Below are 17,994 nucleotides of genomic sequence, written 5' to 3' on the forward strand. Positions count from 1 at the left end.
TGTTCAACTTAAGAGAGCCAATGGCTGGATGAATGAGGGAGTAGGAGGGATGGAAGAAGGCAATTATATCCGACAGTGCATAAAGAAGAAAAAAAAGTCACACAGTACAAACCAGCTTTAAAGAAATATGTTTATTTAAAACTTACACTGAGACAATTAGTAGCTTTAACAGAGAACAAGATAGCTTCAGGAACATAAAACAAGCTATTTTACAATGTCATGTCTCAAGGTGTTCTAAATACTACATCTCTTCTGACTTAAGGGGAGATAGTGAAGATTATATTTTCAGTAGAGTAGGGACCTGGAAACTACTAGCCCAAAAAACTTACGGCATCAACTCAAACTAAATGTTTATTTTACAAATAACTCAACAAGCCCAAGCACACGGATCATAAAATCTTCAAACACCTAGCAAGCACTACTTTTCACAAGTGCATTATGCAGGAGGACTAAGTTAACAAGTGCTCTGCAGTCTGTGCTTCAATGTAAGACATCGTAGTGATGGTCACTGAGTAAGACAAAAAGCCCTACAAATGTAATAAACAAACAGCAGTGATTTTGCTATCTAATTAAATTACTTGAAGCAAAATGACCACTAGGTTATATTACTGTTATTATATTACATCACTCAACTATGAGCTGTTCTGTTTCCAATGACCAGAACACACGGTATAATAACAAAAACAAAAAAATGGACTATTCTCAAGAAAGTAACAAACTGGAGCGATGAACTGTGCCAAAATGTTTGAGAGACTGAATTGTTTCTCAAATATTTTACAGTTAAAGCACCCTCTGGTGTAGACAGAGTACTTGGTTTACAGTAATGTACAACACTTTCAAAGACATGAAATGTGGCCAGTATGCTATATTTAAACTTAACTTGAGAAAAGTATCAAAAAAGAAGTCCCTTTAGTTATGCTTGATTAGACCAAATAACTAAAATATACAAATCAGCTCTCCTGTCTACATACAGTATAGTGTTGACGTTAGAATTACAAAGCAGAAAATGAAATATTTTAAACATACCACATGCTACACTAGTCAAGAGGTAAGGAGGAAAAGTGAGCCCTAGAAACTGCCTTACCAGCAGCCTGACGGGTTTAAAAAACACAAAAGCACACAAATCTTCCATAAACACTATCTTTCCAGCTTCAAACTTCTGTTTTATATTAAAAAGGTATATTTACATTTTTTGGTCCCAGAAATACTATAGAAAACCAGGTGATCAAAACAAAACTCATATCATGAATTTTAAGAGTTTTTAGCAAAAAGTTATTTTTGAACTGGCACAGCAAAAGCAAAGTTGAACATCATGATACACAAGACTAATCATGCAAACAACTGTAAGTGGGATGTGTTACTTAAACACTAAGCTCATGACTGACATTCTCAATATATACCACTGATTTTTTAAGCCATGGTGGGGTAGATATAGTTCAAGGATACCCATTCTAAGATATAAGTAGCCTCACTCAAAATTACATATACTATTACTTTTTGGTATAATGACTTCCTCTGTCTTCTACAAACAAAAGCAAAAGCAACAAAACAAAGGTTTGCTTTAATACACATTAAGCTGTCTTTCTAAAGTCATGTTTTTAACTGCTTACATTACCAAAAACAATATTTTAAGTTTTCTCATCAAAAAGGAAATTTCTTTCCCAAGGAGCTATTTTAGGCCTGATCCTCGTAATTAGAACCTTTCCAAATACTCTGGGAAGTTATTTCCAGTTTAGAATTTCAGAATGTCAGCCTTGAACAGATTTAAGCAAATCTGGTTTCTTTCCTTATTAACAAGTTAGTTAGGATATTTCAGAAACACAAGTTATTGATGTGAAATTACACATGTGAATTCAAATATAAAAATTAGAAAATCAGGAAAACCTGCACACATCATCATGCAATGAAGGACTTACCCCTTCTTTTCAGCCATGGCCTAGGCTGCCTGCTAAGTTAAAAAACAACAGTTTCAATCAAGGTTTTAAAACCAGATTATGCCTAAATCTTATGAGTTATAATTTCTGTCACATCATGTGAAAAAAACACAACCCCACAAATGATGTGGTAATGATTATCTCAGAAGACAACTCTGAGAACAAAAAACAAAAAACACATCACACCCTTCCAGTTAAAAACTATTATTGTAGTGAGATACTAAATTATTTAAACACCATCAAGAAAACGAAGTTTGCTAGCATAGTCTATTAGAGAGAAATGAGAACTTCATTTAGTGAGCTTCATTTAATGATTCTGTCTTACTTGCATAGACCTCTCACAACTAAGAATTAGTGCTTCTCAGAATCCAAATGGCTTTTATTAAAATAACTACAAAGAAATAGAAATTGAGAAAAAGGTAGTGGTGGGATAGGATAATATATCCTTATATGTAGAAATAGACTTGCAGTTTCTCACGCCCACTCCAGTCTAAATTAAATGGATTTAAAATTGATTTTCCACACATTTATTAAAAACTTTTCACCTAGGCAGGGATACTAATTTAAAAATTTCAAGTTCTTAGTATAGAGCCCAACAACTTAGTATAGAGACCTACAACTATTAGTCTTGCAGCAAATAGCCAAAATTTCTGGTTGTGCTTTTCTCTTTTGATATTTGATCACTAACAAGAAGATTAACTATAATGGACTAGGAAAAAAAAAATCACTGCACTTGGAATTTGACTTCTAGAATGGTATGCCAAAATGTCTAAGAAGGTAAAGACAGTCCTGAAGAAACAGGATAAATCATTGGACAGGTGGCTCTTTGGGAGGCCAAGGTGGGAGGATTGCTTGAGGAAAGGAGCTTGAGACCAGCCTGGCCAATAAGATGAGACCTCATATCTTAAAAAACCAAAACAACAACAAAAACAAGAAAACCACGTTGTAAACTGTTAGGAATCCTTTATATTAACTGAGCATTAAGAGTAAATTTGAGGACCAGGCATGGTGGCTCACTCCTATAATCCCAGCACTTTGGGAGGCCGAGGTGGGCGGATCATGAGTTCAGGAGTTCGAGACCAGCCTAACCAACATGGTGAAACCCCATCTCTATTAAAAATACAAAAATTAGCCAGGCATGGTGGTACACACCTGCAATCCCAGCTACTCAGGAGGCTGAGGCAGGAGAATCGCATGAACCCAGGAGGTGGAGGTTGCAGTGAGCTGAGACTGCACAACTGCACTCCAGCCAGGGTGACAAAGCGTGACTGTTTCAAAAAAAAAAAAAAAGAGTTAATTTGAGGCCGGGCATGGTGGCTCACACCTAATCCTGGCACCTTGGGAGGCTGACATGGGTGGATCTCCTGAGCCCAGGAGTTGGAGACCAGCCTCGGCAACATGGAGAAACCCTGTCTCTACCAAAAATATAAAAAAAAAATTAGCTGGGCGTGGTGGCACGTGCCTGTAGTCCCAGCTACTCAGTAGGCTGAGGTGGCAGGATGGCTTGCATCCAGGAGGTAAAGGTTGTAGTGAGCCGAGATCGTACCACTGCACTCCAACCTGGGTGACAAAGTGAGACCCCATCCCCTGGCCCCCCAAAAAAAAAAGTCAATTTGAGTGCTAACTTTTATAAAGCTCAGGAGACATAAGAGAATTAGAACAATGTATAAAACTAAATAAAAGATAGCTTCAGTGATCTTTTTAATTTTTGAGACACTGTCTCTCTGTCACCCAAGGTAGAGTGGCATGATCACGGCTCATTTCAGCCTCAACCTCCCCAGGCTCTGGTGATCCTCCCACCTTGGCCTCAACTAGGAAGGACTACAGGCACGTGCCAGCTACCACACTCAGCTAATTTTTGTACTTTTTGTAGAGACAGGGTCTTGCTATGTTTCCCAGGCTGGTCTTGCTGTTTCCCAGGCTGGTCTTGAACTCTTGGGCTCAAAATCTGCCCACCTTAGCCTCCTCCAAAGTGCTGGGATTACAGTCATAAGCCACCGTGCCCAGCCCATAAACCTTTAAAAGCCAAAATTATGTACCCAAATTTGGTATCCTAGGCTCAGGCAAAGTTTAAAAGTGTAGGGCAACTGGATAAAATATAACAATCAGAAATAATAAGGCTTCTCTTTAGCAACATTTCTCTAAATTGGGACTTCCTTCCCATTTTGGAAAAAAACAGTTTCTTGTAGAAAAGAGTAATGGACTGGGTGCGGTGCCTCATGCCTGTAATCCCAGCACTTTGGGAGGCTGAGGCAGGCGGATCATCTGAGGTCAGGAGTTCAAGACCAGCCTGGCCAACGTGGTGAAATCCTATCTCTACTAAAAGCACAAGAATTAGCCAGGCGTGATGGGCGGGTACCTGTAATCCCAGCTACTCGGGATGCTGAGGCAAGAGAATCACTCAAACCTGGCAGGCAGAGGTTGCAGTGAGCTAGTGAGCCGAGATTGCACCACTGCACTCCAGCCTGGGCAACAAGAGTCAAAAAAAAAAAAAAAGGAATAATGAAGATTCTATATAATATGCATTAGAGCAAAAATTAAAATGGAAGGCATTGAGTGTCGATTGTCATAGGCATTATTTACACTCATTAACATATTCTCAAATAATCCTGCAACTCCTGAAAAAAATGTTGAAAAAATTTTAAATGCCTTTGATTTCTCAGTCTACACTAATACCTTTCTTCTTAGAGAAACAAAGTTCACACATGTAACTTGCTCTGTATTTAGTCAATTAGCTAAAGATCTATACTTTTGCCAACTACCCTCACCTCAGACTGAAGGCTTAAAGTCTATAAACAGCTGCTAATGAAAAATATTCAAAAAATGCATGAGCCAATAAAAAATTTCTCATCAGTCACATCTTCTAGGAAGGAAAGTGGCTTTCTAGATAAACATAAAAAATATCAATGCAAACATTCTCAAATTATCTTGCTGAAATATTGAGTGTTTTCATCCAAATTTCAGTCTCACTATTGCACATGCCTCCTGCAGATGAGGGCTCAATGCAGAAGTCAGATCTTGCCAAAATCAATCATTTAATAAAAAATGAAAAAGAATATCAAAGTAAATGTGCAAATAAAATTGCTGCTTAAAGCATGTTCAAAACATAAGTCCCCAAGACAAAGGGGTTATAACTCGTTGGCAGGAAAACAGCAAAGCAACTACACCTGATTTTTCCACTTGTCCTTAATAAGATCTTATTTAGCTAGCACAAACAAACAAACCAAAGACAAAAATTGCAAGCTAACAAAATGACCATGTATTGAACTGAGTCTCCTGTTCTTTAGCTTTTAACTCTATTTCCTTTATATGGGGTAATAATCAGTTCATGTAGAAAATAAGTTATCGACATACTTTTTCAAGTAACAGCCTGGGTTATCTTCAGCTTCACGAAACGCGTATAACAGTCTTAATCGGCACGCTTGAGAGAACCTAGCATTCAATCTGAGAGCTTGGCACTCGCCTCATGTTCAGGGCGTGACGATGTATCTCTTGCATCTGTCTGATGCGGTCCTTCTGCCACATCAGGTTTTGAGGCATAGGGTATCTCTGTGTGCCATGCAAGTACCGGTATGGGATCCTCACGTGACAAGCAGTGGCTCTACAACGAGGTTGTGGCATAGGAGGAAGAAGCATCCACCTCTTCCTCTCCGCACAGTATCGGTAGGCTTCTTTCCGATACTGTTTATCAATATCATCACTGTTTTTCCAGCCTCCTATAATGAAGACATCATCTTTGTAATAGCAAATGGCTGCTCCTTCGATGCTTAGGACTTCTGGAGGCAAGCTTTCAAGGATCTCATCAGACACTTGGCTGGCAATTTTTCTTACTGCCTCTTCGTTTTCTAAACAGTAACTCTTGGGACAACATGATGCTGTCTGATAAAAGTTTGAATTGACCACAGACATTTGGAAAAAGCAGTAATTGTCAATAAGCGGCAAAGATTCCACATCTTGCCACTGTCGAGTCTCTGTATCATAGCAAGTAATTACAGCCTTTAATCCATCTTCAGTGTCCCGGTCTACAGGAGTGCGGGCGGCAATGTATACAAACCGGTCTTCAATGGCTAGTGCTTTTACATCCCGAAGAATCTTTGGTGCCGATTCCAAGTTGTGCCATTTATCAAGCTCAGGATTATAAACAGTCACATCTTTAAAACCAGGACTAAAGTTGCCATGTCCTCCAATGCTATAGAGCTTCCCTTTGACTTCTGTTAGTCCAAAAGAATGCTTTCTTGTCATCAGACTACAAACATGTTCCCATGTATTCAAATTTGGGTTATACCTTTCTACAGTTTTAGCAAACCCTGGCTCCATTGATCCAGCAACATACACGTAGGATTCTGTTACTGCAACAGCATGTCCATCAAGGTGATTATGAATATGTGGCAGATTTACCCATCTGTCCTCATCAACAAAATATCCCACACATTCACTTAAATAGTCCCCTCCTTCTGACACACCTCCAATAACCATGATCACATCCATGTTTTGCCCATAACGAGGCAATAGTGAGACATGAGAAGTGGGGTGCTGGCATGTGCCAGATTGCATATTCTCAGCTCTCAGAGCATGTCTCTCCACTGCGTCAGCGACCAACTTGACGCAAACTTCATTATTGGCTACCAGCCTCTCTGGTTTGACATGTCGAGTAAGGTAGGTAGGTTTCATCTGGGACAACCTGAGCAATTTAAAAAGTTCTTCAAAGTATCTCTCTCTCTCTTCAGCATTTCTCTGAACCCATTTCAAAACGGTTTCAAAGAGAACCTCTTCAGAATCAACCGTAATTTCCAAATCTGAAAGCCAGTCTCTAATGAGATGGAAAGGTAACGTATAAAATTCTTCATCCTGAATCACTTTGTGGAAATTTCTCCGTATCATATCAGCAGCCTTCAGAGCAAGTTGGCTCAGGGTGTACATGTGTGCTAAGCTATGAATTGCCACACAATTTGAGAGATGAAGTTTTTTCTTGAGAAATTCTCCACAAAATTCTTTTAAACGAATGAGTAGGAACCTAAAATCAAGAAAAAGAGAAAAGATTAATTTTTCAAATGTGCATATTTTATGTGGTTACTTGTTTCTTTTTTTTGAGACAGGGTCTCACTCTGCCACCCAGGCTGGAGTGCAGTGGCATGATCTCGGCTCACTGCAACCTCTACCTCCTGGGTTCCAGCGATTCTCCTGCCTCAGCTTCCTGAGTAGTTGGGGCATGCCACCATGTCCAGCTAATTTTTGTATTTTTAGTAGAGACAGGGTTTCACCATATTGGCCAGGCTGGTCTCAAACTCCTGACCTCAAAGTGATCCACCCACCTCAGCCTCCCAAAGTGCTGGGATTACAGGTGTGAGCTGCCGTGCCCGGCCTACATTTTTTTTTTTTCCAGACAGAGTCTCACTTTATCGGCTAGGCTGGTGTGCAGTGGCACAATCTTGGCTCATGGCAACCTCCGTCTCCCAGGCTCATGCAATTCTCCTGCCTCAGCCTCCCGAGTAGCTGGGATTACAGGCGTGTGCCACCACGCCCGGCTAATCTTTGTACGTTTAGTAGAGACAGGGTTTCACCGTATTGGCCAGGCTGGTCTCGAACTCTTGACCTCAAAGTGATCCGCCTGCCTCGGCCTCCCAAAGTGCTGGGATTACAGGTGTGAGCTGCCATGCCCGGCCTACATATCTCAAAAAAAAAAAAAAAAAAAAAAACCCCAAAAAACAGTCTTTCTTTATCGGCCAGGCTGGTGTGCAGTGGCACAATCTTGGCTCACGGCAACCTCCTTCTCCCAGGCTCATGCAATTCTCCTGCCTCAGCCTCCCGAGTAGCTGGGATTACAGGTGTGTGCCACCACACCCAGCTAATTTTTGTATTTTTAGTAGAGACGGGGTTTCACCATGTTGGCCACGCTGGTCTCGAACTCCTGACCTCAAGCATCCACCTACCTCGGCCTCTCAAAGTGCTGAGATTACAGGCATGGGCCACGGTGCCTGGCCATGGCCTACATTAAAAAAAATTATTATTTTTTTGTAGAGATGGGGTCTTACTATATTGTCTGCACTGGTCTTGAACTCCTTGCTTTAAGCAATCCTCCTGCCTCTGCTTCCCACAGTGTTTGGGATTACAGGTGTGAGCCACCACACCCAGCTTATGGTCACATTTCGAGAGCATCTAAATTATACATATTGAAATAGTTAGATTAATCTCACTTTATACACAAAATCTGAAAAACAAACAAACACAAAAAAACCACCACCAAATTAGAAAATATTGTGCTGGCAAAGTATGTTTAAAAGCACATATAGGCTGGGCGTGGGGGCTCACACCTATAATCCCGGCACTTTGGGAACCTGAGGGTCGCTTGAGCCAGGAGTTCAAGACCAGCCTGGGAAACACGGCAAAACCAAGTCCCAAGTCTCTTTAAAAAAAGGCACATGGCTGGGCGCAGTGGCTCACACCTATAATCCCAGCATTTTGGGAGGCTGAGGCAGGCAGATCACTTGAAGTCAGGAGTTTGAGACCAGGCTGGCCAACAACAGGGTGAAACCCTGTCTCTAATAAAAATACAAAAATTAGCTGGGCATGGTGGTGGGCACCTGTAATCCCAGCTACTCGGGAGGCTGAGGCAGGAGAATCACCTGAATCTGGGAGGCAGTGGTTGTAGGGAGCTGAGATTGTGCCACTGCACTCCAGGTTGGGTGACAGAGCAAGATTCTGTCTCAAAAAAAATAAAAATAAAAATAAAAAGCACATATAGAGCTGGGCAGGGAGATGCATGCCTGTAGTCTCAACTACTCAGGAGGCTTAGGCAAGAGGATTGGCTGAGGTCAGGAGTTCAAGGCTGCAGTAAGCTATAATCATGCCTGTGAATAGCCATTGCACTCCAGCCTGGGCAACATAGCAAGACTGTCTCTTAAAAAAAGCATATATAGGCCGGGCACAGTGGCTCATGCCTGTAATCCCAGCACTTTGGGAGGCCAAGGCGGGTGGATCATGAGGTCAGGAGTTCAAAACCAGCCTGGCCAACATGGTAAAACCTCGTCTCTACTAAAAATACAAAAAAAATTAGCCAGGCATGGTGGCAGGCAACTGTAATCCCAGCTACTCCAGAGGCTGAGGCAGGAGAATGGCTTGAACCTGGGAGGCAGCGGTTGCAGTGAGCTGGGATTGTGCCACTGTACTCCAGCCTAGGCAACACAGCAAGACTGTGTCTCAAGAAAAAAAAAAAAAAAGCATATATAAAAATCTTATTTATATATAAAATATAAAGTATTATTTATATTATATACTTTATATAATTACCTATCATATATGTGAAATACATACATATATACACACATATACATATATAAAAACACAAAATAGAGTTTTTATTTTAAGAGACAGGGTTTTGCTATGCTGCAGTGGCTATTCACAGGTGCGATTACAGTGCGCTACAGCCCCAAACTCCTGGGCTCAAGCAATCCTTCTGCCTCGGCTTCCAGAGTAGGAGGGACTACAGGCACATGCCACTGTGTCTGGCTGGAGGTTTTTCTTTTTTTTTTTTTGAGACAGTGTTTCGCTCTCGTTGCCCAAGCTGGAGTGCAGTGGCACGATCTCGGCTCACTGCAACCTCTGCCTCCTGGGTTCAAGCGATTCTCCTGCCTCAGCCTCCTGAGTAGCTGGGATTACAGGCGCGCGCCACCACATCTGGCTAATTTCTTGTACTTTTAGTAGAAACAGGGTTTCACCATGTTAGCCAGGCTGGTCTCAAACTCCTGACCTCAGGTGACCCACTTGCCTCGCCCTCCCAAAGTGCTGGGGTTACAGGCGTGAGCCACCACGCCCGGCCACACACCTTATTTTCACTTTAATTTGTCCATGGCAAAGGCAAATCCCTATCCAAACTTGTTTTTGCCATCCTTTCCTAATTCCTTGCTAGTCACCAGTCCCCTTTTTTTTTTTTTGAGACAGATCAGATTCTCACCGTTACCCAGGCTGGAGTGCAGTGGTGCAATCATGGCTCACTGCAACCTTGACCTCCAGGGCTCAAGTGATTCTCCCACCTTAACTTCCCAAGTTGCTGGGACTACAGGAACATTGTTGTTGTTTTTCCCCCCCGAGATGGAGTTTCGCTCTTATTGCCCAGGCTGGAGTGCAATGGCACAATCTTGGCTCACTGCAACCTCTGCCCCCTGGGTTCAAGCGATTCTCCTGCGTCAGCCTCCCGAGTAGCTAGGATTATAGGCACCTGCCACCACGCCCAGCTAACTTTTTGTATTTTTAGTAGAGACAGGGTTTCATCATGTTGGCCAGGCTGGTCTCGAACTCTTGACCTCAGGTGATCCACCCACCTCGGCCACCCAAAGTGCTGGAATTACAGGCGTGAGCCACTGCGCCTGGCCACCCAGATAATTTTTTTTTTTTTAATTTTTTTGTAGAGACAAGGTTTTGCCATGTTGGCCAGACTGGTCTCAAACTCCTGAGCTCAAGCAATCTGCCCACTTTAGTGCTGAGATTACAGGTGTGAGCCACCACGCCCAGCCCACCAGTCTCCTCTTAAATGAAACAGGGTCTCAGTGAAGGGACTTTATGGTATAAAGTAACAGCCAGGCAGGAACTTCTTTGGGGGTCTGTTCGGTCAGATATCAGAAGGAATGGCCCCCTTTACTCAGATCTAGGCTTTCTGCTAGAGGTTTTATTTCATTTTTAAATTTTTCTCCAGGATCATAGATTCAAGTTGCCCTGAATATATACTCCCTGTGTCAGAGGTTTTAATCTCATCACCAGAGCTTTTTCTTTGGGCAGCCAGAGGGGATGGGGTACTGAGAAGATTTGTCCTGAACTGGGTTCTCATCAAGGCAGGGATGCAAAGCAAACTCAAACATCGGAAGCAGAAAACAAAAGAAAAACACAACAAAAAAATGTGTAGGGTTGGGCGCAGTGGTTCAGGCCAGGTGCAGTGGCTCAGGCCTATAATCCCAACACTTTGGGAGGCAGAGGTGGGTGGATCACCTGAGGTCAGGAGTTCGAGACCAGCCTGGCCAACATGATGAACCCCCATCTCTACTAAAAATACAAAAAATTAGCTGGGCGTGGTGGCAGGTGCCAATAATCCTAGCTACTCAGGAGGCTGAGGCAGGAGAATCCCTTGAACCCGGGAGGTGGAGGTTGCAGTAAGCCGAGATCACGCCACTGCACTCCAGCGACAGAATGAGATGCTATCTCAAAAAACAAAAAACAAAACAAAACAAAACACAAAACAACAACAACAAAAATTAGCTGGGTGTGGTAGCGTGCATCTGTTATCCCAGCTACTCAGGAGCCTGAGGCACAAGAATTGCCTGAACCTGGGGTCAGAGGTTGCAGTGAGCTGAGATCACGCCACTGCACTCCATCCTGGGCGACATAGTACAAAACATGTGTAGGTTAAAAAACAAAAGAAAGTGATTTGGCATGTAGCTGACTAGATATTGTCTGCTCACCTAAATCCATTTAAAGTTTAATTTAAAAAAAAACCACAATCGTTTCAGACAAATTCATAAATCTGGCAGCAATCAGCCTGAGGATAGCCAATTTGAGACCACTGCTTTAAAAAGACTAAGTCCCCAAAACTGAGAAGAACCTTAAACAAGATTAAGAATCACTTCATCAATTCAGGCCTCTCCCAATTCAGTAACCATTTGTTATTAGTGACTGTGCTTAGTAACTGTCTTAACTATGATATGAAAATCAATAAGGCAGGCTCCCTTCACCCTTTTAAGAGAACATATCATTTTAGAGATAAAACAAAGACAAAGTAGAGTGGTACGGGATACAGTGGCTCCGAGACATGTCTAGGTGCCAGTGTCACCTGATTCCCAGGCTGCCCTGGGCTCCTAGTTTTAGCAGGCACTCCAGGTAATTCGGAGACAAATTCCCTTAGGTGTCTGGAAGCAATGCTCTATGAAAATAGCTGTCATACACTAGGCATCTGTCATGTGAGGGGCATTGTGCATATCCTATTATTATATTTCTGATCCTTACAAATGCCCAGTGAGGCAGGCATCAACAGATATATGTATTTAGGGGTTTGGGGGTGGGGGCCGGGTCCTGCCTCAGAGCTGATGGGAAGATTAAATGTGATGGTTGCAGGGCACTTTGAACAGTGCCTGACAAAAGCCATTGGCTTAGCTGCTGACAGATGGAGAGAAGAAGTTGAGTTTTTAGTAAAATGCCTGGAGTATCCTCTCCTCTCCTCTAACTCCCTAATAGAGCAGGAGCAAATCTGACAAACTCAAGATGATATGACAGAATCAAACATACCTTTGAGTGAGTGCAATGACCCTTTTCCACCCATTTTCATGCAACAAACCTCTCTCCCTCAGAGCTATGCCCATCCCACTCCACCTTCTCATTGATGACCCAGCCTCTTGAGAAAACAGAGACAATCAAGCAGGAACTTCATCTTCCCACCACCCAATCCACCAGCAGTTGTTCCCTATACTTTGCAGTCCAACCGTTCCAATTTTAATATGGATTCTACACTGAAGAATAACCAGAATATTTCAACCCAAAATATACTCATTTGACATATTCAGAGGGGCCGAAACCACAGTAATAGCTTTGAAGAGCTGTCTTTTGTGGGGGCGATTTGCATCTGTAGAGAAAATCTACATTAATGAGGTAAACAGCAAGGAAAACAGGGATGCAAACAGGCTTTCTCTGAGGCCTCCCCTTACTCAGATCGAGGAAAGACGCACTCACAGGAAAAACTAAGGAGGCTAAGGTCTGACACTTTAAAGATCTGACAGAAACTTTTCCCACAGGCTACATCCATTTTTTCTGACAGCTGCTGCCCGTGAGGTTTCACCTGCATAACAGGACAGCCTGTGCTTGCCAAGCTTTCCTCTCCTGGCTCTCCCATAACCTGTCTTGATGCATTCCAAGCCCCTATTCTTTCTATAACCACAGGATGTTTAAGTATAAAAACTTCAGTCACCCTTAGAGTTTTCATATTTTGTATGACTCTCGAGCACAAATGTGCCTGTAATAATCTGCTATGCTTTTCTCTGTCCTATATAACCTGTCTTTTATTATAAGAATGTCAGTTGTGGCTGGGTGTGGTGGCTCACGCCTGTGATCCCAGCACTTTGGGAGGCCAAGGCGGGTCAGGAGTTCGAGACCAGCCTGGCCAACATAGTGAAACCCCATCTTTACTAAAAATACAAAAATTAGCAGGGCGTGGTGGCAGATGCCTGTAATCTCAGCTACTTGGGAGGCTGAGGCAGGAGAATAGCTTGAACCTGGGAGGCAGAGGTTGCAGTGAGCCGAGATTGCGCCATTGCACTCCAGCCTGGGAAACAGAGCGAGACTCTTGTCTCAAAAAAAAAAAAAAAAAAAAAAAGAATGTCAGCTGTGACCCCTTTATGAGGGGGAGGAAAGGGATCACCCCTCTTCCATCCCGACGGTTCCCTTCTTGCTTGCAAGGACTTTACACCTGCAATTATTCCCCTGCTCCTGTAACACCAATTACTCATCTTCTACTGAATCATTTTCAGCAGCACACAGACATGCTCTAGTATCTTTTACCTTGGTGGGATTGTCCCCCAAAACATTTACACGTGTCTGATCCTCTTTATAAAGCAAAGCTTAACTAGCTCTTGTCAACGGCATCTCTGACCTGCAACCATCACTTATGGGTTGACAGAGTTGACACGATTGGCTACTCCCTCCTTGATATCCTTCCTTTCTACGTTTCCATGAGATCAGTCTCCTCTTTAAGACTCTCTTTTTTTGAGACCGAGTCTCTCACTCTGTTGCCCAGGCTGGGGTGCAGTGGTGCGATCTCAGCTCACTGCAACCTCCACCTCCTGGGTTCAAGCAATTCTCCTGCCTCAGCCTCCTGAGTAGTTGGGATTACAGGCACCTGCCACCACGCCCTGCTAATTTTTTTTTTTTTTTGAGATGCAGTCTCACTCTGTTGCCTAGGCTGGAGTGCAGTGGCACGATCTCGGCTCACTGCAACTTCCGCCTCCTGGGTTCACGCCATTCTCCTGCCTCAGTCTCCCGAGTAGCTGGGACTACAGGCACCCGCCACTACGCCTGGCTAATTTTTTTTTTTTTGTATTTTTAGTAGAGACGGGGTTTCATCATGTTAGCCAGGATGGTCTCGATCTCCTGACCTCCTGATCCACCTGCCTCGGCCTCCCAAAGTGCTAGGGTTACAGGCGTGAGCCACTGCGCCCGGCCTAATTTTTTGTATTTTTAGTAGAGACGGGGTTTCATCATGTTGGCCAGGCTGGTCAAGTGATCCATCTGCCTCGGCCTCCCAAAGTGCTGGGATTACAGGCGTGAGCCACTTCGCTCAGCCGGCTATTTTACATTCTAGAGAACCCCAGGGCTCAGTCTTGCCTACCCTCTCCCCCTGCCCCTTTTCTATGTATAGGCCTTAAGTAATACCATCCAGCCCCAAGGCTTTAGTTACCATTTATACGGTAATTTTCCCTATCTGTATCTCTAGCTCCCATGCACTTCCCAGGGATCTCCTTAACCAAATCCAAAAACTCCTGATCTTACTCCCAAATCCGCTCTTCAGCAATCTTCCACATTTTAATAATTCCATCTTTCCCATTGCTTGGGTCAAACAGGTAGCAGTCTTTTCCCTTATACCCCACGTCAAATCCATCAGCAAATTCATCTCATCCACTTTCAAAATATATCTGGAACCAGAGCAGTTCTCATCACCTTTACTTCTCCCTCCTCAATCGAAGCCTCCACCACCACTGCCACAACCTCCTACACTAGTCTCTCTGCGTCTGCCTTTCGTGCCCCCTCCTCCCCAATGCCACATCCTTTGTTCTTTTTTTTTTTTTTTTTTTGAGACAGAGTCTTGCTCTGTCGGCCAGGCTGGAGTGCAGTGGTGCAATCTCAGTTTACTGCAACCTCAGCCTCCCGCCTCCCAGGCTCAAGCGATTCTGGTGTCTCAGCCTCCCCAACAGCTGGGATTACAGGCACGCCACCACGCCCGGTTAATTTTTGTACGTTTAGTAGAGACAGGGGTTTCACCATGTTGGCCAGGCTGGTCTCGAACTCCTGACCTCAAGCATTCACCCACCTCGGCCTCTCAAAGTGCTGAGATTACAGGCGTGGGCCACCGCGCCTGGCCGCCACATCCTTTTTTCAACACAGCACTATTCATCAAATCAGACTGCATCATTCCTCTGCCCCAAACCTTCCCATTTCAATCAGAGTAAAAGCTCATATCCTTCCACAGGCCATCAAGGCCCTACGGGATCCGGATCCATGCCCATTACCATCCTGGGGCTTCTCCTGTTCCTCTCATCCTGCATCCCTTTGATACAGCCACACTGGCTCCCCGCTGTTCTCTAACATACAAGCTCAACCTCAGAGCCTCTGTACCTGTGTCCCCTACCTGACACAGTCTACCTTACCTCCTTCGGTTCTTAGCAAAACGTCTTCTTCATAGGGCATTCTCTATCCACCCAATTTGAAAAGCACTTCCTCTCCCCCAGCACTTTCTATGTACTCCCCCCATGCTTTATTTTTCATCAGTGATAACAATCATCCAACAGGCTATACATTTAACAATCATCCAACAGGCTATACATTTAACAATCATCCAACAGGCTATACATTTTACTTATTTACCGTCCATCTACCAACCTAAGTGCGATAAGGAGAAGGAATTTTGTCTGTTTTGATCACTGCTGAAACCCTAGCACCTTAGAATCCCGCATCTCAGCTGATGCGTAACAGGCGCTCAACAGGCATTTTTGTTAACGTATCTGTAAGATGATAACTGCCAAAACAAACGCCTCTCCATCTTTATAAACGGTATTACCTGCCTTCTAACCAGTCTCTGGAGCATTCCTGCTCCCTACAATCCGTTTACCACAGTGGCAGAATAATATTAAAATATTTAAATCAGATATTTCTTTACCCAGCTTCCTATCACACTTAGTGAAATCCAAACTCCTTATTCCAAAGCATCTCACGCATCCTTCTCCCCTTCATCCACTAGATCCAGCCTCACTGGACTGTATTTTAATTCTCTTCTCTAAGCCAAACTGGATCCTGCCTGAGGGCCTTTGCGCTGTCTGGAATATTCATTCCCCATCTTTGCACGGTCAGTTATTTTTTGACATTCAGAGGTCGATCTAAACTTCACCTCCTCAGAAAGATCTTTATTCAATCCCTAGCCTTTCACTCCTTTTGAACGTCAGCACAACAGTTACCATATACTGACTTTCCTATTCATCACTTTTGTCCTGCCACCTAGTATCTGAGCTCCCTGGGCGCGGGGCGCCCTCGCCGGACCTGATGGTGCATCCTCCTCGCCCACCGCGGTGGCTGCCCCCAAGCAGGCGCTCAGCGAGTGTGAAACCAATGCGTTCACTCAGGACTCGCGAGCTGCCGTGGCAGGCACTGCCCTCCCCTCCGCCGGCGAGCATCTCCCCCTCTCCGCGCCCGCCGCCCTCCGCGCTCCCGCCTCCCTCGCCTACCTGTCGGCCAACTCCAGCACTTCGTGCACGCTGCCCGTGCTGACGCGGATGCGCCCGGTGTACATGTACTCGATAACGGCTTCCACCGTGTCGGGTTCGGGCCCCGGCTCGGAGCTCCACTTGCGCATCTCCACCCGTCCCGAGCGGGACTCGGAAAACTGGCCCGAGAGAAGGGGCGTGAAGTACTCGGTGGCGGCAGCCAGTACCGAGCGGTGGGCCCGGAACTCGCGGCCTCCAGCCCCGCCGAAGCACAGGGTAATGTCGCAGAAGAGGCCCTGGCGCCGCTGCTCGTTCTGCCGCCAGGACAGCTCTGAGCAGTGAGAGCTGCACTCGAAATCCTCGGCTTCTGGGCCCGGATCGCCCCCGCTCGCCTCCATTGCAGAAATCCCCGGCCCAGGCCCGAAGTCCACCGTGCCGCTGCCTCGGACCTCGGCGGCCAGTCCTGCCGAGCCGGCGGCGGCCGTCTCCATGCTCTCCATCTCCAGTACCTGAAGAGATGCAGCCGCGGCCGCCGCCGCCGCCGCCGCCACTGCCGCAGCCGCCATCTTGACGCCGCTGCGCCCGGCCCCCACAGCCTCGGAACGATGCGGCCGTTTGGTGCGCCACAGAGGGATTCTGGGATTAAATAGTGCGCGCGGGGCGGGGTCAGGTCGCCCGCCGGCCGCGCATGCGCCGCCTCGCCTCCAGCAGCCTTGCCTACCTTGGTGAGGTCCGGCAGTAACAGTCGCCCGGTCCAGAAGACTTCGCCCCAGGCCTGCCCCCAGGACGTCGGTGCGAGGATGGCTCGCTCCCTTTACTTAGTGGGTAGCATGCTCTCTGCAGTCATTTTGTGGAGTAAAAGCCACCTTAGACCATCACCTGTTGTTAAAGCCTTGAGTGGCAATACAGGATTTTTATAAGATCTAGCCCCAGCCAAGTGGATGAGGGATGAATGAGTTACTCGTTATCCGGTTTTTTTGTTTTTTTGTTTTTGTTTTTGAGACGGAGTCTCGCTCTGTCACCCAGGCTGGAGTGCAGTGGCGCGGTCTCGGCTCACTGCAACCTCCGCCTCCCAGGTTCATGCCATTCTCATGCCTCAGCCTCCCGAGTAGCTGGGACTACAGGCGCTCGCCACCATGCACGGCTGTTTTTGTATTTTTAATAGAGACGGGGTTTCTCCGTGTTAGCCAGGATGGTCTCGATCTCCTGACCTCGTGATCCGCCCGCTTCGGCCTCCCGAAGTGCTGGGATTACAGGCATGAGCCACCACGCCTGACCGTAGATGAGCATTTAGTACAGTTCAGGCCAGGCACACTGGCTCACGCCTGTAACAGCACTTTGGGAGGCCAAGGAGGATGGATTGCTTGAGTCCATGAGTTCCAGACCAGCCTGGGAAATACAGCAAAACCTTATCTCCACAAAAAATACGAAAGTTAGCCTGGAGTGGTAGTACCCTCCTGTAGTCCCAGCTACTTGGGAGGCTGGAGTGGGAGGATTGTTTGAGCCCAGGAGATGGAGGCGGCAGTGAGATGTGATGGTGCTACTGTACTCCAGCCCTGGGGCGACAGAGTGAGACCCTGTCTGGAAAAAAGTACAGTTACAAAGGAATACAG

At 45.3% G+C, this 17,994-nt stretch overlaps 1 protein-coding gene across 1 annotated transcript; it reads right to left on the reverse strand.

Moving 5' to 3' along the window:
- Positions 1-116: 116 nt before the first annotated feature.
- Positions 117-17,906, reverse strand: KLHL11 (kelch like family member 11). The gene is made up of 2 exons (XM_054457541.2): positions 16,403-17,906; positions 117-6,948 (listed from the first exon to the last, which is right to left on the reverse strand). Exons 1-2 carry the CDS (start codon positions 16,945-16,947, stop codon positions 5,367-5,369), a joined length of 2,127 nt encoding a protein of 708 aa, XP_054313516.1. The 5' UTR covers positions 16,948-17,906; the 3' UTR covers positions 117-5,366.
- Between the last annotated feature and the right edge of the window lie 88 nt (positions 17,907-17,994).

This window comes from Pongo pygmaeus, chromosome 19, assembly GCF_028885625.2.
Source record: "Pongo pygmaeus isolate AG05252 chromosome 19, NHGRI_mPonPyg2-v2.0_pri, whole genome shotgun sequence".
NCBI lineage: Eukaryota > Metazoa > Chordata > Mammalia > Primates > Hominidae > Pongo > Pongo pygmaeus.

Excerpts from the sequence above, each read along its gene's own strand:
- KLHL11 (XM_054457541.2), bottom strand. The coding sequence starts at position 16,947 with ATGGCGGCTGCGGCAGTGGCGGCGGCGGCGGCGGCGGCCGCGGCTGCA. Across the intron at positions 6,949-16,402 it reads GTGCTGGAGTTGGCCGACAG|GTTCCTACTCATTCGTTTAA; the intron begins GTAGGCGAGGGA and ends TCTTGATTTTAG.